General features: G+C 39.6%; 1 protein-coding gene across 4 annotated transcripts; it reads left to right on the top strand.

The window, feature by feature from the left end:
- Positions 1-9: 9 nt before the first annotated feature.
- asb7 (ankyrin repeat and SOCS box containing 7) lies at positions 10-25,264 on the top strand. 4 transcript variants are annotated; one of them, XM_055660986.1, is made up of 5 exons: positions 31-301; positions 7,605-7,681; positions 8,080-8,350; positions 15,351-15,956; positions 21,544-25,264. In XM_055660986.1, exons 3-5 carry the CDS (start codon positions 8,140-8,142, stop codon positions 21,681-21,683), a joined length of 957 nt encoding a protein of 318 aa, XP_055516961.1. In that variant the 5' UTR covers positions 31-301; positions 7,605-7,681; positions 8,080-8,139; the 3' UTR covers positions 21,684-25,264. The 4 variants fall into 4 exon arrangements, 3 of the variants coding, with proteins under 3 accessions (XP_055516960.1, XP_055516961.1, XP_055516962.1); XM_055660987.1 differs by lacking the exon at positions 7,605-7,681 and adding an exon at positions 2,517-2,581; XM_055660985.1 differs by lacking the exon at positions 7,605-7,681 and having other exon boundaries at positions 10-301.

Here is a 25,264-nt window from a genome sequence, read left to right as displayed (position 1 = left end):
GCCTGTCATGGCTCCGCAGCAACAGGTTGCCCAGGATATCGCTGTAGCCGCCGTCACCGCCGCTGCCCGCCCGCCCGCTAGGGCCCAGCACAGCCCAGCCCAGGCCTCGCCTCGCCACCACACCACGGCCTAGTCTAGTCTAGGCCAGGTCAGGCCAGCCCAGGCCTCGCTGCCAGCCGCGCCGCGCTGGACCAGGACCAGGACCAGGACCAGGGCCGGGGCGAGGAGCGGCGCCGGTGCGGACTGTGGACATGGTGCGGGGCGGCGCGGCGCGGCGGGGAGGCCGGCCCACTGCAGGAATGTGAGTGTGGGGTGGAGGCTCTGTCGCTGTGTGTGTCTGTCTGGGTGGGTGTGTGTCTGTCTGGGTGTGTGTGTGTCTGTCTGTCTGTCTGGGTGTGTGTCTGTCTGGGGTGTGTGTGTCTGTGTGTGTGTGTCTGTCTGGGTGTGTGTCTGGGTGTGTGTGCGTGTGTGCGTGTCTGTGCGTGTGTGTGCGTGAGCGTGTGTGTCTGTCTGGGTGTGTGTGTGTGTGGGTGTGTGTCTGTCTGTTTGTGTGTCTGTCTGGGTGTGTGTCTGTCTGTCTGGGTGTGTGTCTGTCTGTCTGGGTGTGTGTCTGTCTGTCTGGGTGTGTGTCTGTCTGTCTGGGTGTGTGTCTGTCTGTCTGAGTGTGTGTGTGTCTGTCTGGGTGTGTCTGTCTGGGTGTCTGTCTGTCTGTGTGTCTGTCTGCTTGTCTGTCTGTCTGTCTGTGTGTGTGTGTCTGTCTGGGTGTGTCTGTGTCTGTCTGTGTGTGTGTCTGTTTGGGTGTGTGTCTGTCTGTCTGGGTGTGTGTCTGTCTGTCTGGGTGTGTGTCCGTGTCTGGGTGTGTGGGTGGCAGGGGGACCCGCTCATCCGCCGCAACGTGGAGAGGGAGGGCAGCCGCACCTGGGAGGCCTTGTCCCTGTCCCCCTGCCTTACCTTCCCCCCCCCCCCCTGTGTTTCACCCTCACCCCTGGCCCTTCTCTAACCATTGCTGTCACTCAGACAATGTTCCCTTCACTCTTTTTTTAAATCAACCCCATGTTCCTGTTTGAGTGCAAGGTTATCTTCAGAATCAGTGATAAAATAACTAATTTTGAATAATCAGGTAAAGCTGCACTTTCAAACAAAAATAGTACTGGTATCCATGATCAGTGGAGTACATCATGAGAATCAATCTGGGACCTTTTACTGCTGTCTGCATCAATGCTTTGGTTATGAATGTAGGCAGTATGATTAGTAAACTTGCAGATAAGTGTGATGATAGGAGGGAAGTTTTGGGCTGCAGTATTTTGATGATCAATTAGTAAGATGGGCAGAGCAATGACAAATGGAATTTAATTCTGATAAGTAATGCATTTGGGGGTAAAGGATTACACAATAAAGGGTTTTATGGTTAAATTAAAATTAATGTTTATTATTGTCACGTACTGAAGTGCAGTGAAAGGTTTTGTTTTGTATGATATCAAATCAGATAATACTGTACATATTACAATCAAATCAAACATGTACAAAGATAGAGCAAAGGGGAAGATACAGAGTGCAGAATATGGTTTTCAGCATTGTAGCGCTTCAGTTCCATAGACAAAGCCCAATGTCTGCAATGGGGTAGAGGTGAATCAGACTGTACCCTAGCTTGTGTTCAGAAGCCTACAGTGGAAGAAGCTGTTCCTGAGTCTGGCGCTTTCAAGCTTCTGTACCTTCTGCCAGATGGGAGCAAGAAGAAGGCATGATTGGGGTGGGATGAGTCTTTGATTATGTTGACTGCTTTTCCGAGGCAGTGTGAATTGTGGATGAAGTCAACGGCAAGAGGTCTGGTCTGTGATGATGGGTTACATGTACAACACTGCAATTTCTTGCGGTCTTGGGCAGAGCTGTTCCTAAACCAAGCAGTGATGCAACCCAACAGTATGCTTTCTGGTACATCTGCAGAAGTTTGTAAGAGTCAGAGACATGTTGAATTTCCTCGATCTTCCAAGGTGCTGCTTTGCTTGACACATCAGCATTGTTGGTCCATGACAGTCTTCAGCCTCAGAATCTAGAGAAGTAAAGGAATCTCAGTGTGTGTGTCCAGACATCTCTCAAGTTGACAGTGCAGGTGGATAAGGTAATGAAGATGGCATATGGAATACTTGCCCTCAATAGTTGGGCTATCGAATATACAACTTTACAAAACATTAGTTAACCACTGCTGAGACATTGTGTGCAGTTCTGGTCACCAAGCAAGAAAGATGTAAGTAGCCACGCCAATGTGCATGACATTGACCACAGTGTTCCCAGGTATAGAGCATTTAATTTGCCAGGATAGTGCGGTTAGGTTGGGTTGGTTTGGAACAGATGAAGCTGAGTGGGGTCCGGATGTAAAGAAAACCACGAGGGACATAAATCGGATAGGTAGTAAGAAACCTTTCCCCATAGCAGTCGTGTCTCAAACCAAGAGGGCACAGGTGGAAGAGGAGAGCAGGAGATTTACAGAGGATCCAAGGAGGTTTTATTTCACCTAGATGGTGGTTGAAATCTGGAACGTACTGCCTGATTGTGTGGTGGAGGCAGAGACATTTGTATCTAGGTAAGTTCTTTATTGACAAGGCATGGAAGACTATGGACCAAATACTGGTGCATGGGATGATTGTAAACGGCTGCTCGGTGGGTGAAGGGCTTGCTTCTGCCCTGCATGAATCTGTCAGGCCTATATATGACTCGAGCAAAACACAATGCTATAGGAACTCAGCAGGTCAGATACCATCTGGGGAGAGAATGAGCAAGCGACATTGCGGGTCGGGACCATTCTACAGACTGGTCAGGCCCCATCAGTCTGAAAAAGAGTCTCGACCCACAACACTGCACATCTATTTATTTCCCAGCTACTGTCTGACCCGCTGTGTTCCTCCACCATTGTGTTTTGCACAAGATTCCAACTCCTGCAGTTTCTTATCTCTATATGACTAGTTTGGTTAGTGTTGACTTAACTGCCTTTCCAGTTCGAGGGTAGTTTAAGATGGACATTAAATGCTGGCAAAGCTATTGATGTGCATAAATAGTGAAAAATAAATAAAACAAAATAATTTTAAATTTCCTTGCTTAACACATATATATTGGGGTTGAGGTTTAAATGCTGCAAATGTCCAGAAGCCTGCACTCTATTGAGAGGAAATAATTTCAGATTTTGTTTTACATATGAAAATATAATTTCTGATTTACCTATTAATTAGCTTAGTTTAAAATTAATGATATCCCTTCATTCTGGATAATCCACCAGTGCATCTAATTTATTTGTCGTTTCAAGATTTTCTAAAGTCTTAAACTCAGTTATGCCTTAATGTTCTATTTTTGAAAGAATACGAACTAAATATATGCAGCCATTCCTTGTATGTTAAACCGTGGTCCCAGTGTTCACTGGCACTGCATTCACTTCAAGGCATGAACTATATTTTCAAATGCATTTTTGATTTAACATAGAAACATAGAAAATAGGTGCAGGAGGCCATTCGGCCCTTCGAGCCAGCACCGCAATTCATTGTGATCATGGCTGATCGTCCCCAATCAATAACCCGTGGCTGCCTTCTCCCCATATCCCTTGATTCCACTAGCCCCAAGAGCTCTATCTAACTCTCTCTTAAATCCATCCCGTGATTTGGCCTCCACTGCCCTCTGTGGCAGGGAATTCAACAAATTCACAACTCTCTGGGTGAAAACATTTTTTCTCACCTCAGTCTTAAATTGCCTCCCCTTTATTCTAAGACTGTGGCCCCTGGTTCTGGACTCACCCAACATTGGTAACATTTTTCCTGCATCTAGCTTGTCCAGTCATTTTATAATGTTATATGTTTCTATAAGATCCCCCTCATCCTTCTAAACTCCAGTGAATACATCTTGTGTGTGCTTTTTATGCAATTAAATTTTTGACCAAAAATAGTTTATGTAATTTTTGACATAGCTAGAATATGAAGTAGCAGAGCAGTAGGAAATTGAATCATGGGATGTTTATGATAACTCTTTGAAAAAAATGTTTATTCAAGTTCTTTACCCAAAACCTCATGATTTTTCCATTTGAAGTTTTCTCTTCGTAAGTTATTTTCGAATAAGGAAGGAAATGTTAAGGCATGCCAATTGGATTTGTAACGGGCAAATTGATTTTACCCAATTTGATAATGTTATTTGATGAGATAATAGAGTTGATGAGGATAATGCAGTTGATGTGGTGTTCGTAGACTTCCAGAAGGCTTTTGACAAGATGCTGCACATCAGCCTCCTTCACAAAGTCTGAAGAAGGGTCTCAACCCAAAACGTCACCAATTTCTTCTCTTCATAGATGCTGCCTGTCCCGCTGAGTTACTCTAGCATTTTGTGTCTATCTTCAGACTCCTTCAGAACATTGCAGCATGTGGCATAAAAGGGATGTTGATAACACGGATGTGAAGTTGGCTAAGTAATAGTCAACAGAATGGTTGTCTTTCTGCTTTGGAGCAAGCTGAATAGTCACATTTCCAGGGATCAGTGTTATAGCCAATTTAAATAAATAATAATAACTTGGATATGGGACAGCTAGCTGCAATTTTTAAACTTGCAGAAGATACAATGGAACAGTACGGTGAAACAAAAGGCAAACTACTGAAGGAACAGATCAAACAGCATCTGTGATGAAAGGATGGTGATGCAGGGTCTTCAGCTGAAATTTCAACCTTCTCTTTACCTCTTCAGATGCTGCTTGATCTAGAGTTCCTCCAGCAGTTAGTTTTTTTTTTGCTACAGATTCCAGTATCTGAAGTCTGGAAGTAATTTGAGCTCTTCATAAAGCCTGGTATCCCATATGCCTTTATAGATAGCTTTGCCTACTTAGCATACTGCCTAGGTTTAGGTTTATTATTATCGTACTGAGATGCAGTGAAAAGCTTTGTTCAACTTATAATCTCAGATCTCTCTTTCTGAGCGTTCAAGGTATGTCATTTATTTCTTATTTCATATTTTAATTCCCTGCGTAATACAGTATTTGATATTTCTGTGAAATGTCTGTATACTGCACCCTCTGATATCGCGTAGTTTGTTCCCATGATCTTCAATGTTTACTTTGATTCTGAGTTTTGTCATCTGCAAGGTTATAGCCTCTCGGTTGTTAATGATCATATGTACCGACAATGGGTCTCTTACTTGCAGCAGCATAGCAGGCCTGTAAATGCAATGCACAGATATAATATTTTATAAAATAATACAAACAAGTCAATAAATGAATACTATGAAACCATAATAGAGTTGGCCGGTACAGTTGAAGCCTGACTGCAGCTCTATGCAGCTCAGACAATTGTTTTTAATGGGAATTATCAGTTGGAGCCACTGGCAGCTGTTGGGAGGACCCTATGGGGATGGATTCGCCAATGATAAGAGCACGCCCTATTTGGGGGTTGAGCGGGGTATTGGGCATTTGTGAGACTAACGCGATGAATGGGGATGGATTTGCTGTCTGCTGCAGAGCTGCAGGCATCTTCTGCTGGATGGCATCAGCATCACCTTCTCCCCCCTTCCGTGCAGCACAACAATTGGCTGGGTCAAGCTAAACAGTCTGGCTCACTCACTGAGCCAGGGAGGCCAACAAGCAGCTGTTCTTCCCACACCTGCTTGCTGTCCCATCACAGCAGTTTCTGTCATCCACCCTCACTCCCAATTTTTGTTCACTTCTAACGTACAAATATTTTGGGTTACAAACCATTCTCAGGAACAGAATCCTTTTGTAACCTAGTGACGGCCTGCAGTGGATGGCTCCTATTGGAAACTCAAATATCGCAGATAGTGAAATCAAGATTTAAAAACAATATGCTGGAAATACTGGGCTCATTCAGCATTTTCTATTTTATCATTATTCTCACTGTACATGCCAGGTGTGGGTGTGCTTTGAGTGTGGGTGTATTGGATGCCAGTACAACTTGTAACATCTTGTTGTTTAGACTCCTGTGGTCTGCTGGTGTTCATTAAGATGCACTGGGAAGAATCAATGCATCTGTCTTAAGTCTGAAGAAGGGTTTCGGCCCGAAACGTTGCCTATTTCCTTCGCTCCATAGTTGCTGCTGCACCCGCTGAGTTTCTCCAGCATTTTTGTGTACCATCTGTCTTAAATGATAGTTGGCACTAAAAAGTATAATCAAGCAATAAAACTTACATTAATTGTAATTCCCTGCAGCCTTACTTCATCATTTTCCACTTCAAACTGTTCATAAATGTTATCAAAAATGGTAAAATTATGCATGTTGTTTCTTTGCAGAGAAAATAGAGGTCCATTGCAATCGACCCTTTGTAAATTCATTTACACTTTACTGATTCACTCAATTCAAGAGCCTCTGTCAGTATTATCTCAAATAACAAAACCCTTTTGAAATTGAAATTGCGGCAGCACTATAGTTAACAGATTTTTAAAAATTTTCTTCAGCTATTAAGTGTGTTCTTGACTATATATTTCTGCTTTTTGCCAGTCTTTCTAACTAATTGTGGACATTATACACACAGTTCTAAATCCCTGTCCATCCTTACCTCAATGTGATCTTACTTTTCCCACTGTTGGCTGTGTCCAGCATTTCTTTATACTGTACAACCACAGGCCTAGCCTCTCGAGACGCCTGGACATTAGCGTGCATTGATCATTTCCTACCTGCATCTGAGATCTTGTCAAATTCTAGGCAACGTAGCTGTGGATATTGATTTATAAAAATTATAGTTTCTAACAACAACCAGTAGAGCAAGACTAAAACTCAACCCATCAGACTTTTCACTCTGTGTCACAGCTCACTGCTTTGCCAAACATTCCGCATCCCATCTCTACACTATCAAAGGTTGACATTTTATGCAGTAATCTGTCAGATGGAACACTGTCAAATACTTTACCTGAAATCCAAGATGTGTTAAAACTTATTTTACTAGCTATGCAATCCTCAAATCTAACAAATTTATTAAATGTGATGTCTGTCTCAGAATAGTGTCACCTATTTGTAGTTAACTGTCCCTTGAGTTTTATAATAATATTTGTCATATAGTGCCAAACTCTTTTTCAAAATTAAGACATTTATAGAGCTGTAATTTGACAGTTCTGTTTCAGTTTCTTGTTATGTTTATGGTTTTCTAATGATCCATTCTGGGATCTCATTCACTAAGTTCTGCATGTATTCTCCAGGCCTTGCCTGCTGGTTGTCACTGGGTCAAGTTGGAGAATGTGCCTTTAGTTTACGTCTGACTGGAGTGACTGTCTGTTCCAATTGAGGTTTTATGGAATCTAAACTTTAATGTTAGTACTCGACCAAAAACAGAAAACAATCAATACATTCCATTTTTAAATGTATGATTTTAAAGTTGATACCATTATTATAGATGTTAAATCCTTTAGTAAATGTACTGCAATTTTAAAATTTACAATTTTGAGTTGACTAGAGAGGAATAAAGCAGCATTCTTTTTCTCCTCTCCACAAGCCCCCCCCCCAATAATTAGAGCCTGTAGGTACCAGAGATGGGGGCACAACAAAGCCTGGAAAGTGATAGGTGGATACAGGTGGAGGGGAGAGGGTTTGATTGGCAAAAGGGTGGATAAAAATACAAATGTGTCTTGTCAACAGATATGTAAAGACAAAAGGCTGTGAGAAGAGGAGTGAAATGTGAAACCAGTTATAAATGCAGCTGGTTTTGAAGTGAGGTATTTATTGATGGACTGCCTTCAATTGGTAACTTTTGAGAAGGGCGCATGGGTTGTAAAATCCTGGAAAATTCTTCAAACATGAAGATTGCTTTAAACTGCTTGAAATTAGTCTTCAAATGGAAAAATTGACACTTTATGTCATTTTAAGATTTTATTGGCACTTTAAGATTTTATGTCACTTGAAGGTCCTTTTCAAATTTTTTTTTTTAGTACCTGATTTGAGTAAAACCTGCAGTCCTGAAACAGGTTTGGGAACATTGACACCCGTTGTTGTGCTTTGATTGATGGATTTACCACTATTTTAGTTAAGTGCACATTATGTTAGTGGATTTAATTTTTCAAGTTGATATGAAGCTTGTCATTACAATGAACTAATTTGTGCATCCTTGTTGAAGCTTGATGAAGGTTTACGACATTGACCTCATGCATCTATAGTGCTGGCGTGACTCACTAGCATGTTCCATCACCACTGTAGAAGAAATCCAGAACTGCAGCAAGAACTGCAAATCCAAAATGCTGTGGCAGCTGGCGATGTTCATACAGTGCGCAAGATGTTGGAGCAAGGCTATTCTCCTAATGGTCGAGATGCTAATGGATGGACACTACTGCACTTCTCTGCAGCCAGAGGCAAGGAACGTTGTGTTCGAGTCTTCTTAGAGCACGGAGGTAAGTGAAAGAAGCACATGAAATCTGTTATAACAAGGAACTGCAGTTGCTGGTTTATGCCAGAGTATTCTAAAAAATGTACTGTATTACAAAAAGTTTATCCCAAAGAATTGTTTTTGTTTTGGTATTTGAAATTATTATCATATTTGTTGGCAATTTTTTTTGAAGCAACCTTACAATTTACTTTAAGGATTGTATTGAATGATATGGAAGTATGGGGATTTTAAGTCTTATTAAAAAATATAGCAAACTTTCTCAATTTGTGAAGGTACTATTAATCAATTCTTGCGTAATACCATTTACTGTAATCATTGGGTAAGTGGTGTCAATTCATGCGTCTTTTTTGCTATAACAGTGCATCACTCTCCACTCAAGAATACACTGTACCAAAAATCTCCGATGAACTTCATCCAGCCTTTTCAATTTTGAAAAATTTTGTTAATAAATCAATCTCCCAGGAATGTATCCCTTTTGTTAATCGAGGGTATTTGTAGATAACATGGGTGATTTTATACTACATTATAATTGTATCATTAGTCTAACTGGTAGTTATTATACACCTTCTCAAGTGGTCAATTTGATTTGGTGCCAAAGCAAACATCTCTTGTCTTGCCTGGATTTTGTTTCAGTTCTGTGCGGTCTGTGCACTATATGGTAGCAAAATACTTGCTTTGGCGTGACAATATGCGAATGATGCAATGTAAGGCCTTAGAATGGAGTGGAATAGTACAAGAGTATTGTTGCTAAATTGTTTGGCAAGTATCTGAGTTGCAGTTGTGTGTTCAATGTCGCCAATGCAGCTGGGAAATTTAAATTCAAGTAACTAAATAGACATTGTTTTTTTTTTAAAACCCTAATCTCCGTATCAGTAAGCGAGACATAACCAGAGTGATGAAAAATATCTCTGGTTCAGCAATGTGCTGCATGACAGAAATATGCTGCCCTTGTGCAATCCTGTCCTGCATGAGACTCGGGTCAGCAGAGCGCTGTTTAGTTCAGGGAGATCGGTTGACAATGAACTTTGCATTTGCCATTGATACTCATCCTATGAATGGATAAGATGTTGAGAGGCAGCTTACAAATTGAATGAGAAAGATGGAAATTAATTTTCTTCCCAACTAAACTTCTTGATATTTAGAGTGGGAAGTAAAATTCCCTTATTGAGTATCCATCACATATGGTAGGTTATCGTGCTTAGTGTAGACTTTGCAGATTTGATTGTTATACAATGTATTCAAGATCATCCGCAACCCTTTACTTCTGTGGTTTGAGGTTCCCATCTGCTTCAAAAGGTCATCTCTGATATCAGTGCCCAAGAAGAGAACAGTTACTGAATCCATGACTGTAAGCACTTGCATCCACCGTAATGAAATGCCATGCCGCCAATCAACTCCTGCCTCAGAAATGACCTGGACTGCTTCAACGTGCCTATCACCACAACCGCTGATGTTATCTCACTGGCTTTTCTCCACTCTGCTCTAGACCAACTGGATATCAGGGATACACACATCCATCAACTATAGCTCAGTGTTCAACACTATCATCCCCTCCACGCTCTGACACCTGGGCCTCTGTAGCTCTCTTTGCAGCTGGGTTATTGACTTCCTCATCTCACTCCTCAATCAGTGTGACAACATCCTCTCCACACTGGCCATTTATGCAGGTGCACCTGCATCGTATGCTTAGCCCTTTGCTCAACTCTCTTTAAACCCTTGGCTATGTGACCAAGCACTGCTCCAATGGCAGCTATAAATTCACTGATGACACTTAGAGGACTTTGCATATACAAAGTTATGAGGGTATGGCAGAGGTGTCCAAGACCTGAGGGCATTGGTTTAAGCATAGGAACGAGACATTTCGAGATCTGAGCAAGAATGTTTTCCTACCCAGAAGATGGTTGCAATGTGGGACATTGTTCATGAAGGTGGTCGAGGTAGATACCCTCACAGTGTATAAACCAAGATGAGTCATGATCTAAAAGGCAAAGGACCAAGTGCTAGTAAATGGGATTCATATAATAAGATCTTGTTGGCTGGCATACACATGGTGGGCTGAAGGGTTTGCTTCTATGAGACTCTGTGCTCTTTCTAATGCTTGTGCAGTTCCCCTTTTAAATAACAAATCAAATAGTTCACCACCTGACAGTGTTACAAGTCTTCACTTGTTTAGGTATTTAAAAAAAAAACTCAGTCCAATTTTTGTTTTTCATTGAAAGATACACCATGGAAATATTCTCCTACCAAGTCCATGCTGATCAATCAGCCATTCACATCAGTTTTATGTTATCCCACATTCATGTCCACTCCCTGTACACTAGATGGAATTTACAGAGGCCGATTAGCTTACAAACCTGCATCACTTTGGAATGTGGGAGGAAATAATAAGAATTAAGAATTTAATAAGAATTTAAATCTTAACATGTATTTGGTGACTCTACTTTGATGGAGATTGCCACGAGTGCACTCATCAACCAAGCAGCTGTGCAGCTGCAAGGGGAGCCGCTCAGCCGTTATAGAAGTGGGGAGCATGATTAGTCTCCTCACATGATGTTGCCTTCATCAGCTTGGGGCACCCTGCAGTGCACGTTAAGGAGATGTGGAGACCTTGCTGTGACTGCTACGGTGCTGCACAATGTGACAAGCCAAGGTCTACAGCTGGTCCAGAGCAAGCAATGCAAAGACTGAAGCGCTCCAACCAAGAGCGAGATAGTTAGAAGGAAGAAGACTGGCAGGGAAATATCCCTCCTTGGCATTCACTGTTCATCTCACAGCTGACTGTATAAGGGGAGCATTGTTAGCACTTAGGAGATGGTGAACTATTCCAGCAGAAAGATGCATATCCTCAGGAGCAGTGAAATCATAATTACCACTGTAATCCATGGCATTGTGATCTCTACCAAGTGCACAATACTTCAGCAGTGAGATGGGAAATACTGACTATGCATAAAATATGTTTCCCACCCTGTTTTTCAGATCCTTGTGCAATGATTATAGCACATGATTGAAATGCAGCTCTGATTACTTAAACTTTCAGCTGTACAGTGGTGGTCTGAACAAGGGTCTCGACCCAAAACGGCACCTGTTCCTTTTCTCCAGAGATGCTGCCTGACCCGCGGAGTTACTCCAGCACTCTGTGTAACGTCACCTATCCATGTTCTCCACAGATGTTGCCTGACCCGCTGAGTTACTCCAGCACTCTGTCTATCTGTGAGCAGATTACTTTGAGATACATTGTGTGGATATGAACCCGTTTGACTCAAATGTAGACTCAAAGAACTAAATGTTTTTACTGATAAATTTCAGTGAGCATTGAGCCAGAAACCTCGTACTTTTTACCAATGTATTCAGGATTTCTGCACTGTTTTTTGTTTTGTATATTTTTTATTCTGAATAAAGTTTACTTTTTGAAATATAAAATAATGGCTTTTCCTGTTCACATTTTCCAGATCATTAACGCTGCATTACTTAGTGACATTTTATGATTTTGTTTCAGCCTTCTAACATGTTACATAACCATGAAGTGTTATATGGTATTCCTGACTGATTTGTTTCCTTGCTCTTTTGATGGTTTTAACAATGCAACAGGTGGCAGAGTTACCCAGTGAAGAGGATGGTCACTTTGAGATCACTTTTCAAAATTCCTATGTGGTGCTATTCTTGATATATGTAATAATGTAATCATGGTTTACATGGTCTGAAATGAACGCCTTGTATTTTAAAGCTGATAATTTTGCACTGATTACTGCAACATCTCTGCAATGTATTTGTAAACAAATTTCAAGTAATAATAAAGAAAATAATATCAAGTATAAAAAAGAAAACTGCTTTTGTCTCAACTTTCTGATGTAGCAACTGTAAATTTATATAAATTGTGACCAATCGGGACTTTATTAAAAAAATTATTTTAACTTGCATGCCATGTGTAGGCAGCAAATTAGTTTCATCTAATTGCAAGTTTCCAAGTCAGAAACTTGTGGATTGGAGTCTTGTTCTATAAATTGGATATCTGCTTGAGGCAGATGCCTCAATGGTCACATTTTGCACTTTCAGGAGAGATGGTAAAGGTACGTCCCCTCTGCATTCTCAGAAGAACACTGAAGATTTGGGCCCATGCAAACGGTTCATCAATTCATTGGATGCTGCATTATCGATGTTATTTTGTTTCTATGAGAAACACGTCAGGACATTTGAGAAATAAAGTGTTATGCAAGTTTATGCCTTCGCAGTAAGGAATTCCCTATTTTTAAAATCTTGCTTTGAATAATTTTTTTTTATCGTTTCCTGGTGTGTTACACACTCGGTGATTATTGTTCATTTTTTGTTTTCATGAGAGTATTAGGTGGAGTGAAAGACAAGTGAATGCCCTGAGCACCTCAGGCAATGCATACATTCCCCTGGAGATAGTTGGGATTTCTACAAGAATAGAAAAGTTGTTGAGAGTTCAACACATTTTATGCTGCTAGTCCAAAAATCAATAGTTACCACTTAAAAATTGTGGCATTTTAAACTTTCAGTGCATTAAAGACCACTGCCATTATTGGTAGTTTATAGTATTTTTATGTTGTACATGAATGAAACTTTGTGGGCAAATACTTTAAAAACAAACACAGTGAGTCCTGTATATTACTCGTAACAGTAAATCACATGAAACAAATATCTTTAGAGTTAAAGGCTTTGGATAATGATATCTCGTACAGTAGAACACAGAATTCCTTCAGTTTGAAGAAAGATCCTGACCCGAAACATTGTCGATCCCTGTCCTCCAGCGATGCTGCCTGATCCGCTGTGTTATACGAGGTTGCAAGATTCCAGCATCTGCAGTTCCTTGTGTTACAACTAATAATGTTCAGAATAGAAATAACCAGTTTGATTTCTACTTGATGGTAAGTTGGCTGATATCAGTTAACTAAGCAATTGTGGTCACACTTGTGCTCAGCATCAATGGGCTAGATAGAATGAAAATTGCCTCCTGTAGTTGTTTCTATGGATCACAATCCAGCGGCCCTGGGGAATTGCGCAGGTACAGAGAGTAATGCAGGAATTGATCGGGTGCAGTTATAATTAGATTGTGACATCTGCTACAAGTTATCCGGTGTTACAAGAAGATTGGGACATGGAGAATGCTGTACCTACTGGTAGCAGATCACCATCATACAACATGCATTCATGTAACACTTTATTACACCAGTTTACCACAGCAAATCAATTACACTCAAAGTTCAATTACTTGCTATGAAATTTATCAGCTGATTTGCAAGTTGCAGGATTCCCACCAAATAAAATTCAACGAGTATTATGGCTAGGACTGCACCAAGAACACGGCTATTTCTTGTACAATGCCTTTTGATTTTTAACAATTACATTTATATTTGCCAAGATTATCCAGGACCTATACTGCAGAAACCTATTTTTTTTATGCTTCACCAGTCAGTGCTAGTCTTTGTGCACCACTAAAACCATTCAGTAGTTGTTTCAGTGCAGAGAAGGTTTACAAGGATAGTGCCAGGATTTTTGAAGGTCTGAGCTATATGGAGAGGTTGGGCAGGCTAGTACTTTATTGCTTGGAGTTCAGGAGGATGAGGGGTAATCTTATAGAGGTGTATAAGATCATGAGGAGGATAAATTAGGTAAATGCACTGAGTCTTTTACCCAGAATAGGGGAATCAAGAACCAAGGGACATGGGTTTAAGGTGCAAGGGAAAAGATTTAGTAGGAACCTGAGGGGTAACTTTTTTTTATACAGAAGGTGGTAAATATATGGAACGAGCTGCCTGAGGTGGTCGTTGAGGCAGGTAATCTTACAACATTTACAGACATTTTGACAGGTATGTGGATAGGAAATGTTTAGAGGGATATGGGCCAAATGCGGCAGGGGAGACTCGTGTAGGTGAAGTGTCTAGTTGCCCTAGACAAGTTGGGCTGAAGGGCCTGTTTCCATGCCACATGACTGACTATGACTAGCGCTTTATAATTAGCAAAAATCCTGATTATGTTCTATTTTGAAATGGCAATCACTTGCATCTGATGAAAATGCCATAAGCAGTACAATGCTGTTGTGCTACTACATGGTAAATACCGCATGTGTGGACTGTATGCCTAGTTGCTATCTTGTAGCTTTACTTTTGAAGTTCTGTTATTCAAGAGTGAAGAGCATGCATTTATGTCTTTCATAATCTCAGTGGCCCAATTGTTGTGCAGCTGTTAAAGCCATTCTCTGGCTGTGTACACAATGTGATAATTGGCTGATCATTAAGGGGTCTGCTATTTAGCTTTGAGATGAAAATAAATTTCTTCACAGGTGTTGAATCATTTACAACAAAACAGATATGAAACGATCAGGGGTTATGGAGATTTTCCTGCACTGTGGATGAAGTTTACGAACTCAAGCTCAAAGAGTTCATCTTCATCTGTTTTAGGTGTTGGGTGCGAGATAAATTTTCTTCATACATCCAGAAGTTACGCTTCAATTAGTCATGGATTTTTCTTGTGTCTAATAGAAAGGCCAGACAGGACTAAGTTCAACCTCGCAGTTGAGAAACGGCACCTCCAACGGCAGCTGTGTCTCAGTATTACAAGGAGATGTCAGCCTGGAGATTGAGCTTGAATCTGGTGTGGAAATTGAACATGCATGGTTCTGACACAAAGATGCGATTGTTACCTCTGTGGTTCAACAGATGAATCAATCCTACCACATTCAGTGTCACATGAACCTGTCACAGTATCAAGTTAACTTGACGCTTCAGATTAAATGAGGACTGATGTGTTTGTCACAGGCTGTGAAATAAGCTCAACCCATTCCCTGGACAAGTCAAATCAGCTAAAGATTGGCTGCAGAGGGCAAAGGCCACAAGATATTCAGAGAACATTTCTTTCATCTCTTGGAATCGCCTCATACCTCTGAAAGTTTTGATCATATAGTTTTACAATACATACAATTAATTAACTTTGTATATTAAAATTAGATAAGTACTGTCCTTTAAATTGTTTTTAATCTTTTTCAGCTGACCCCACTGTTAAAGATCTAATTGGAGGCTTCACTGCTCTGCATTATGCAGCCATGCATGGTCGAGCAAGGATAGCACGCTTGATGTTGGAATCGGAACACAGACCTGATATAATTAATGCTAAAAGCAATGATGGGTGGACCCCTCTCCATGTGGCTGCCCATTATGGCAGAGACTCGTTCGTCAAACTTTTGCTGGAGTTTAAAGCTGAAGTTGACCCTCTCAGCGACAAAGGCACTACCCCACTTCAGCTGGCCATTATCAGAGAACGATCAAGCTGTGTCAAGATTCTTTTGGACCACAATGCCAATATTGATATTCAGAATGGTTTCCTCTTGCGATATGCGGTGATCAAAAGCAACCACTCTTACTGTCGAATGTTCCTTCAAAGAGGGGCTGACACAAATCTCGGGCGGTTGGAGGACGGACAAACCCCGTTACATTTATCTGCGCTGAAAGATGATGTGCTTTGTGCAAGGATGTTACATAACTATGGTGCAGATTGTAATACCAGGAACTATGAGGGACAGACCCCTCTAACTGTCTCTGTAAGTCTATCTGGAACTAGCAGACCCTGCCTGGATTTCTTGCAGGAAGTTACAAGTAAGTCATTTTTATTTAAAATGTTTTCGGTTTGAAAATCAAATCTTCAGAAGCAGCTTTCCAGCAATTGCTTTAAGTGCACTTTTCAGCATGGAATCAAACCAATTTTAGGAAAACCAATTTGTCTTTTCAAAATCCTGATTGGAAGTTCACTATAAAAGTCGAAACAAAGCATCTTTTCAAATAATGGTATAAAGTATAATGAAAAGAAAGATTGTGTAAATGTAAAATGCTATTTTTATTCTCAGGGCATGTAAAGTTCTTCATACTTGATGAATTATTTTTGAGTCGCAGCGGACGATTAGTTAATCTTATTGTAAAGGATTATTATTAGCTGACTGGAGAGTCATTTCTTTTTCTGACTATTTCATATCCCAGAGTATAGAAGATCCCATAGGTCAGCATCTTCCAGGAAGGTAGACACAGAATGCTGGAGTTACTCAGCAGGCCAGGCAACATCTCTGGAGAGAAGGAATGGGTGATATTTCGGGTCGAGACCCTTCTTCAGACTTCCAGGAAGTCCACATAGTTGGAAGTGAGGATCTTTCCTTCTCCCACCTACACGTGTATACTTGCGTGGATCAAAATGGCTCACTGGTTACACCACTTCACTACTTGCTTGAAACCTCCCTTTGAGGTTATACTTTACACAACTTGCCCGCTGAAACAGCTGTGATTGTTATTGCTCCTGTTGCCAGATCTCACTGTTTGAACCCGAATCCTGCAGTAAATTCTTTAATTGTTTGCAGCCCTCATTTCTGCTCCTTGGTCCGCCCGTGTCGTAGAGTTTCTCCTTGATATTCTCAATCCTTTCGTCCCTTAGCCCCACCTAAAACAACTTTTCCCAATGACCTCACCTGCTATCGCAAGCCATCGTATTTTATAATTTATTGGCCTCCCCTATTATAAACATCCCTACCTTCATGGTCAATACCTGGCTATGAATCGATGTAATGTTTAATCACTTTAATTAAATAATTTATTTATATTTACTTCTGAATTCCAATCTTATGCAGCCTGAGTCCTACAATTCATGCTGCTGTTTAAAACTCTCTGCTGAACATGGCCATGATCTGAGACACTGTGCAACACATTCCCCACCTGTGCATTACACTTGAGATAAATCGTACATTAATCGGCATCTATGATTCAGGTCCTTTAAATGTTACAGAACCCTTGGCTGTTCCTCAATAACGTTTCTTTTTGGAATTGTGATCTTTCATTTCTTCTCATTGAATTCAACCTGCAGTCAAAGTGCATCATTTGTCCTCTGCCAACCCCTTCATAAATAACTCACATCACAGGATTACAGTAGAACACCGATAATCCACTCAAACTCTGATTTGTGCAGGAAATCCTGAAGGTTTATCACCTGTCTCACACATTAGTCTGTAGTGTGAGCTGGTGGTGGGTCCACAGTTGGTGTGTTTCATGTAGTTTGTTGGAAATTATTACACTGTACTGCATGCAAAAGCAGTAAAATAAAAATATGTTTGTTGTTGATAGGAGTAACATCCATTAGTCTGGGAAACCTAATACTGTTAATCTTGCCCAAATCCCTAGATAATTGGAGTTTTACTCTATTTGGAAATAGAGATGATTTGGCATCAATCTCACTTTATTTTACTGCGATGTAACATCTTAAACAAAAAAGTGAATAAATAGTATGTTGCGCATTAATTATATTAATATCCATCAGTCTGGAAAATCTGCCAATCTAGCAATACCAACGTTCCATGTGCCAGGTGATTGGTGGTTTACCATACGTCTAATATACTGTGCTTTCACTTTGTGTGACATTCTTCGCTGTGTGTTATTATGTACTTCTATCCAATGTATCAACGAAAGGTCTCCAAACATTCCGACATTCTATTCTTCATGCCTCTACACAGACTATATTTTGTTGACATTATTCCAGGTCATTTCCTTGGACCTGATTGCAAATTTATATTTATCAGTGCTGAGGTAAATAACTCCAAGTTAAATAACTGCTTTTTTTAATCCACAGGCACAGTTTCTGAAACTGGAAAACAGATTCATCATTTAATATGTTATATTCCCCATTACAGAAACAGTATGACAAGAGATTCTGTGACTGTTTGGCCCCGTGAGCCGTTTCCACCACTCGTTGTCTTTCTTGGAGCCGCCGCTCCCTCAGCCCTTGCACTGTGCACTCACTCCCTTCATTCTGTCCACTACATGCTCATTCTCTCTTGACATCTGGTGCATTATAAGTAAGTTGTAATAATACTCAGTCTGACAGTTCTCAATTATAAACACTGAGAAATAGTTGGATTAATAGTAATGGTAGATTTCCTTGTGTTGGACTGGAATTCTAGCAGGTGGGAGGTTCATATCAGCAGAATGTCAGATTTATTTTCACTGGGGAAGTTAAAGAAATTGGTTCTCTTAGTTGCTGGAGTTAAGGAGCACAACTGGTGAATAACTGCTAGAAGCTAAAGGGAGCACCCTGATCCATTCAGGGTAACACCACCCATCTACATACAGGATCCAACATGGAGGAGACTTTGTAAAATATGTTACTAAGTGTCATTTACACATCATAGTTCCAGCATTCAGTTTTTTTTCATTCTAGATAATTATCCATCCACACCTCAACTGTGCTTCATTTCGTAAGTCAATAATGTCTCAACCAACATCTTCACATTGATTTATTACAGGTAGTTCTACCATACGATAGCTGCATTCCTCAAACCCTTATGTTATATATAAATCGTGTTATTCAAACAATTGTGTCAATGGGGAAAAGGTGATTAGGGGCTAGAGTGTTTCAGACTCACAATGACCAAGTTATTTTTCCTGCAGGATTTTAAATAATGAAGGTGTTTTTTATAGTTATAAATGTTTTGTCTACTTAAAATCAAGGCACACTGCATAAAATAAAAAACATGGAATAAATGAGTGAAATGAATAACTTTATTTTAGAGTTACGGCAGTGTTATGGTGAGTAGGTTGGGGGGTCATCAATATCACATGAAAGTTGAGCTCTTGGCACTAGAGATGTCATGATGGATTATGTCACCAAGTCTAGAAAATCATCAGTGTCAACAAACTAAATACAGTTTAGATTACAGTTTACAGGCTCATTTATTGTCAGAATTACCAGGGTAGAATGAAGTACTTGTTCACATGAACTCAGAGTAAACAATATAGATGCAGTAATGGTAAATGCAATATAACAAGTATAAAATGTAGGACAGTAGGACAAGATTCTAGTGGAAATAAAACAATGAATAGTGCAAATGAATACCAAAATACACTAATGAATAACCATTGGGTTGAGTTAAGAGTATATGGCAACACATCTGTGAACAGGCTGTACAACAAATGATTGGTACAGGAGGCAGATATGAGTTGGGGAAAAAGCTGTTCTTTAGTCTGGGCATCTGAGCTTTCAAGCTCCTTAACCTTCTCTTAGAAGGTGGAAGAGAAAGGGGATAGACACAAAATGCTGGAGTAACTCAATGAGACAGGCAGCATCTCTGGAGAGAAGGAATCGGTGATGTTTCGAGTCGAGACCTTTCTTCAGATTGGTGTTAAACCAGCATCTGCAGTTTCACCACAGGAGAAAGGGGAATTGCTAAGGTAGCAGGCATCCTTGATGGTGCTGATGCAATGTGTGTGAAGCTGGAATGGATTGAAGTGTAAGACAAGCCTGTGATGGACTGGACTGTCTTCACACTCTGCAGGTTAAAGCGGTCAAGACCAGAGCATTTGCCAAACCAGGCTGAGATGCATCCTGTCAGAATACCTTCTGTTGCGTTGAAGTTCAGGGAAATCCTTGTGGGTATGCTGAATCTTCTCTGATGCTTAAGAATGTAAATACGCTGATGCACATTCTTGATCGCTGCACGAGTGTGAAGGGGTCAGGTTGTTGCTGCTAATGCCTTTATACTTGCAGCTGTCGGCCATCTCCACAGCAGCTCTATTCAACAGCTTCTAGATGAAAGTGGGGAATGTACAAAATTGAAATTATTTCTTCCAGAAAATAAAAGACAATTGTTAGCCTTTTTAGATTTTCCAGAGGGCACAATATTGTTTTGATAAAACCTTTGAGAAGTGGAACAAAAGAACAGATTTTAAAAGTCAAACATCAGTTATGTGTTTTTATAGCATTATTGTTGAGATCCATTGCCTGGAGAATTGGTATCCACAGACTATCGATTTAATGTAACCGGCTAAATATTCAGGGAAAGAGAATACTTTTTATTTGGTAAGGAACTATGATCTGGATTATACTGGAACGTGACGGGTAAATCTTTTCAGAAGGTTAAGGATATAAAGGGCTGTGTGGATAAAGGCACTTCTAAATTGTAGGGCAGTTTTCAGAAAAGTTGTTTAAAGTGATCCATTGAAATTAGATATTGAACTATGTTCAGTATTATTCTGTCACGTTGAATTAAACAAAATGAATATGTCCAAATGCTTTTGTTAGAGATTCCCAGGCATCTGGACCACATTTCAGCAGACTTTTGTTGTCTCATTCTTGGCTAATATTGTTTTTTGAATCATCTACCATAGACTGAGTGTTTGACATCATTGACCTTGCAGAAGTATCTAGAGCACGATTGAGTTTATGACAATATTTTATTGTCACACTAGTGACAGGCGTGTGTCTTTATGTTCACTTTGGACAACTTCAGGTTGATGCACTGTCCATGTCTTGGTTATAATAGTATAAGTTTTCCAAACCTGCTCATTGGTCTTGCATTCTTTTCAAAGCAAAGGACTATTAGCATACCAGAACAGACTACTTTACGACAAACCTTTTGAAACTAGCTTCCACTTGTGCATTTTCCTGAAAATGTAGCATTGTGTACTGCTACTCTTTATGTGGATATTGAACCACTCAGTTCTGATTGTCTACCATTTGGACGTTGTACATATGTAAATTAGCTTCACCCCCTGCAATAGCTGTAAACAGTCTTCTTTCAAACACATCCTACACCCATTAATTTTCTACTGAGGAATCTGCTTCAATATGGTTGTAATCAACCTGGTAAAATATAACTCATTAACAGAAGTTTTAATAAGGTAAACATATCACAGAATCAATCAGGGGTTAGTAAATCACTGGTTTGAAGACATTTTATTACGATCTACCTATTCTTACAGAATTAATTAACTTGTGCCACCCTTTCCAATATGGAGTTAAAATAATTAAGAGAACAAGTTGACTTCTATTGACTACATTTGTAATGGAAAATGGAGCTTTTAAAAGTCTGCAGGCAAAATCAAGTATTAAATTAAATGTAATCCCAAGGCTGTGTCTAATTGTTTTGATCTAGGACTTGGCTGTTAATGTAATGGTTTGAGATGATTAAATATCTGCTGAGTGAATGTACAATCCTGACCAACGTGACATGACCATCAAGCTTCAAGGCTTCCTCAGCATCACGCCAGCAACAAGAAAATTCTTGACAGCAAATAATTTATCTTTGGGGAAAGCCCTTATTAGCTGAAGTTTGCTTGACTTGTGTCTATTGTACGCCTAGCAGTACTTGATATAAATCTAATGTTATAGTCATGAAACATTAATGCTTCTTGTATTTTCTTCCTCCTTTAGGACAGCCTAGAAATTTACAGGATCTGTGCCGAATTAAAATCCGACAATGTATAGGCTTGCAGAATTTGAAAGGACTGGAGGCACTCCCTCTTGCAAAAGTCATGAAAGACTATTTGAAGCACAAGTTTGATGACATCTGAATGTAAAAAATTGAAGTCTTGAGAGATTTGTAGTAGGCATGGCCTTGCCCCAAGTACATTCTATGCAATTCCCAATTTGATGACATTTAAAGTCAATGCGGGCGTCCATACCTCTCTCAACTTGTCATAATAGATCCACTCCAGGAGAACCTCTGATCACTTCTAAACAAAAGTTCTAAACTAACATACTTAACTGTTTAAGTTGGCTATGTTCATTATTTCCTCACTCCCAATTTAACCTTTTCAACAAATGCTTATTATTTTAATGCTGAGATGATAGAATTTACTCAACTGGAACAGGTGACATTTGAATGATAGAGGTCATGAAATTAAAAAAATAAGTATTGCTAAATTTTTGGTGCACCTGCAAGTTTCTATCATATTGATCTAAATCAAATTTGAGATCTAAGGCAGAGGCGGAATAAAGGTAATTCAGCATCTGCATTAAAAATGTACATGACATTTGTTGCGAAAAAGATAAAATTGAGAGGGAAATCAACAAACTTGAGGAAATAGTGCATTGAATGATGCATCAGATCATTTCTCATTCAAAAAAAAACTTGAAGGCTGCATCAATAACTGAGGCAGTTGGGAAGCTAAGGAAAAAGTTATGAAAGGTATCACTTGACCAAGATAATGTGCTTCATCATCCAACCATATTATTCTCTTTGCCCTTCCCTTCTATCCTCAACCCGACCTTTAGTATTGAAATGTTTTATTCCATTCATTTGTTTTCTGTTCTTTAAAAATGGAGCTCAAATTGTTGCAGTGTGCTTTCCACAGATGCACACTGCCATGGTATGTCTTCTGTTACTATAACAGATTATTGTTTTTACATAAGCAAAAAAATTAAAGGTGCCATTGCAATTTGAAGTTTTATTGCAATACTTTCCATACCTTTTTTTCTTTTAGACTGATCCCAAAACTGCTTATGTTCTTCACTTCTCTGTTATAAAGTGTGTGCTTTAGCATTACTGGTCACATGCTGGAATACGGTAGAATATTGAGGGATGACAGACACGTGAGTGTATCATAACCAGATTCTCATATAATAAATATGTCTTCATTCAGTGTTGTTCTGTCCTTAGTGCCCTCTCATCACTTTGTGCTGTTATCTAGTCTACCTGTATCTTACCCTCAAGTCACGATGCACTGGAATTGGCTCCTCCAGTTATGTCCATGACAGGGACTCATTAACTTGACCTACATTGGAGGGTCGCCTATTCCATCATTTTTCATATTTAATTTTACTCTGATATGTCCAGTTCATTATTTTAGTTTCCCAAGCATATGGCCACCTGGAGTTGTTTCAGCACTAAAGACAGAGGTGTCAGTGGATAGTATCACCTGTGTGTCTGCCCAGTCATATTTGTACCTACAAGGGATGTTTCAGAAAAATAAATCCTTAAAAATCATACAACTTGTTAATGCATGTTGTCCAGTCTAAAATTAGATGTTACCATATTTTTCATGTCAAATTCTCAGCAGAACAAGTGTGAGTGTTTCTCATTTAAAATTCTGAACAGAGCCTGGATATTGGATTTCTAACTAAATTAAATTATAAACTGTTGTAAAGAATTATAATTTAATATTTGATTGCTTTTAAATGAAACACTTTTAAATGTACACCTTGCTTCTAGTTTGTCTTGTCGTTTTTATAGAGGGGAATAATGTTCTTCATGTTAACATGAATGATGTCCCTGGTAGCAGGGAATGGCTCAGACTGGTGTCAAATGTTCAGCACTTCAATGGTAAATGGTTGGGAATCCAAGCCTTACGAGACGATTGATGGGCCCTGATCTATTCTTTGCCCTATTTCTCCTTTGCCTCTACACACACTAATGAGCAGGAACATTGGGGCTTGTAAACACAGAGAAAATAAGACCAAGGTTTTCTCCCTGTGTGCCAGAATATTGAAAACAATGATGCTAGTACTACAGCTGGCACTGAGCAAATGGCCCTGTTTGTTGTTGACTTGTTGCGTTGTTCCCATCTATAGGAAAGTTGTTCACTTGTGAAGTAAGGAGTTTTACCTGGTGAGGGAACTGGACTGTTTCTCAGCAAAGGTCTTAGGAACAGAAGTCACTGATGCACCACTTCCCTCCTTGATCTTTCTTCAATGTACCCCCAGCCTAAGTAAAGTAAATAGACAATAAGCAGTGGGATCCACTCAGTTTCCACACTCGGTAAAATCGCTAGGAATCAAAAGTAAAGGTAAGAATATGCTTTAGCCACTGAGACAAGAGAGATTCATTCTAGTTTTTGTTTGCAGGTTTTGTGGTTTGAGTCTATTTTATAGCAGGTGGGGATGTTAGTTCAACTAGGAGTGTTCAAAGTTACTACCATCAGTATGCTCCCTTTCTGACTTGGGTGGAAACAGGACTAGAGGCAGTGGCTGCATGTTTGCATGTCCCATACCGTAACATTCTTATTTACAAATGTAAATAAGTTTCAAAGACCCATGCTTGTTTTCACATCAGTGGCAATGTAACGTGTTCCACTAAAGAAGTTAGTGACTGATTGATTCAGTTGAGTATGATGCCTTTGCAAAACGCAACAAGTAAAACTATAATTAAGTGTCTACATGTTGGAACACTGGCACTGATGTTGTACGAAACACTGGTGTTTACTTTGCAAATATGAAATGCCTTATACACTGGTCTAACACTGGATTGCTCTCACTGCAATGACATATCAAACTAAAGAAATAACGAGGAGAATGTCGGAGCTTCAGCATTCTAGAAATCATCATTTTTAATTTTCTCACCTTAAAGAAATAAATTTATAATAATTGAAGCTTGAGCTGTTTCTGGCTTTTTTTCAGGTAACACTGTATTTGATAGGAATACAAGGACTCAGGAGCATTTAACTGCATATAATCCTCTTATGAGTTTCGGTGGTGGCTCATCTATATTTTGCTGACCCCTTGGCACTAAAACGTTTTTCTTCTTCTGCTAGCAGTTTGTTCACTGCTGATCCTAAATGTTATAATGGTGGGCTGTGAAACTAGTGATGTACAGGGTTTATATGATCCCAAGAAGTATGATGTAATGACAGTTTATTGAGATGTCAAGGTATATTGGGGAACTACTGTCTTGAAAACTCAAACTATTTTGCTTTAACTGTAACAATCAAAAGGAGATTCAGTAAGAGGCCTTTGGAATATTTAAAAAAAACGAATTGGGGGAGTTAAACAGCTTTGATGACCAAATGTTATTCTGCATCATTTCTAGACTTGATGGGTTGGGATCCAATCCTTCAGTAAATACAGAAATGTATGAACAATTTGTTTGTGGACAAATGCTATGATGCATAGGGTCATAGATTTTTTTTTAAATGTTTTTTTTTGTACGTTTTCTTCTTAACTTGAAATACCAAAGAGAAACAAATCTTCAAGAATTCATTGGATGAATTTTTTTGTACAGTTTTATAACTGGTAATGTACCAACGGAACTATTTAATGTTTGAAGAAATGGACCACTAATTTTTGTAAATGTTTTGTGTTCTAAATGTAAAAAGATTAATACATTTTTGGAGTATTTAAAGGACGCAATTCAATAAAATATTTAAGTGTTATGTTA

Source organism: Leucoraja erinacea, chromosome 33 (genome assembly GCF_028641065.1).
Source record: "Leucoraja erinacea ecotype New England chromosome 33, Leri_hhj_1, whole genome shotgun sequence".
Taxonomy (NCBI): Eukaryota; Metazoa; Chordata; class Chondrichthyes; order Rajiformes; family Rajidae; genus Leucoraja; species Leucoraja erinaceus.
Note: the sequence above shows the minus strand (reverse complement) of the source record. Positions and strands in the feature narration are given on the sequence as shown.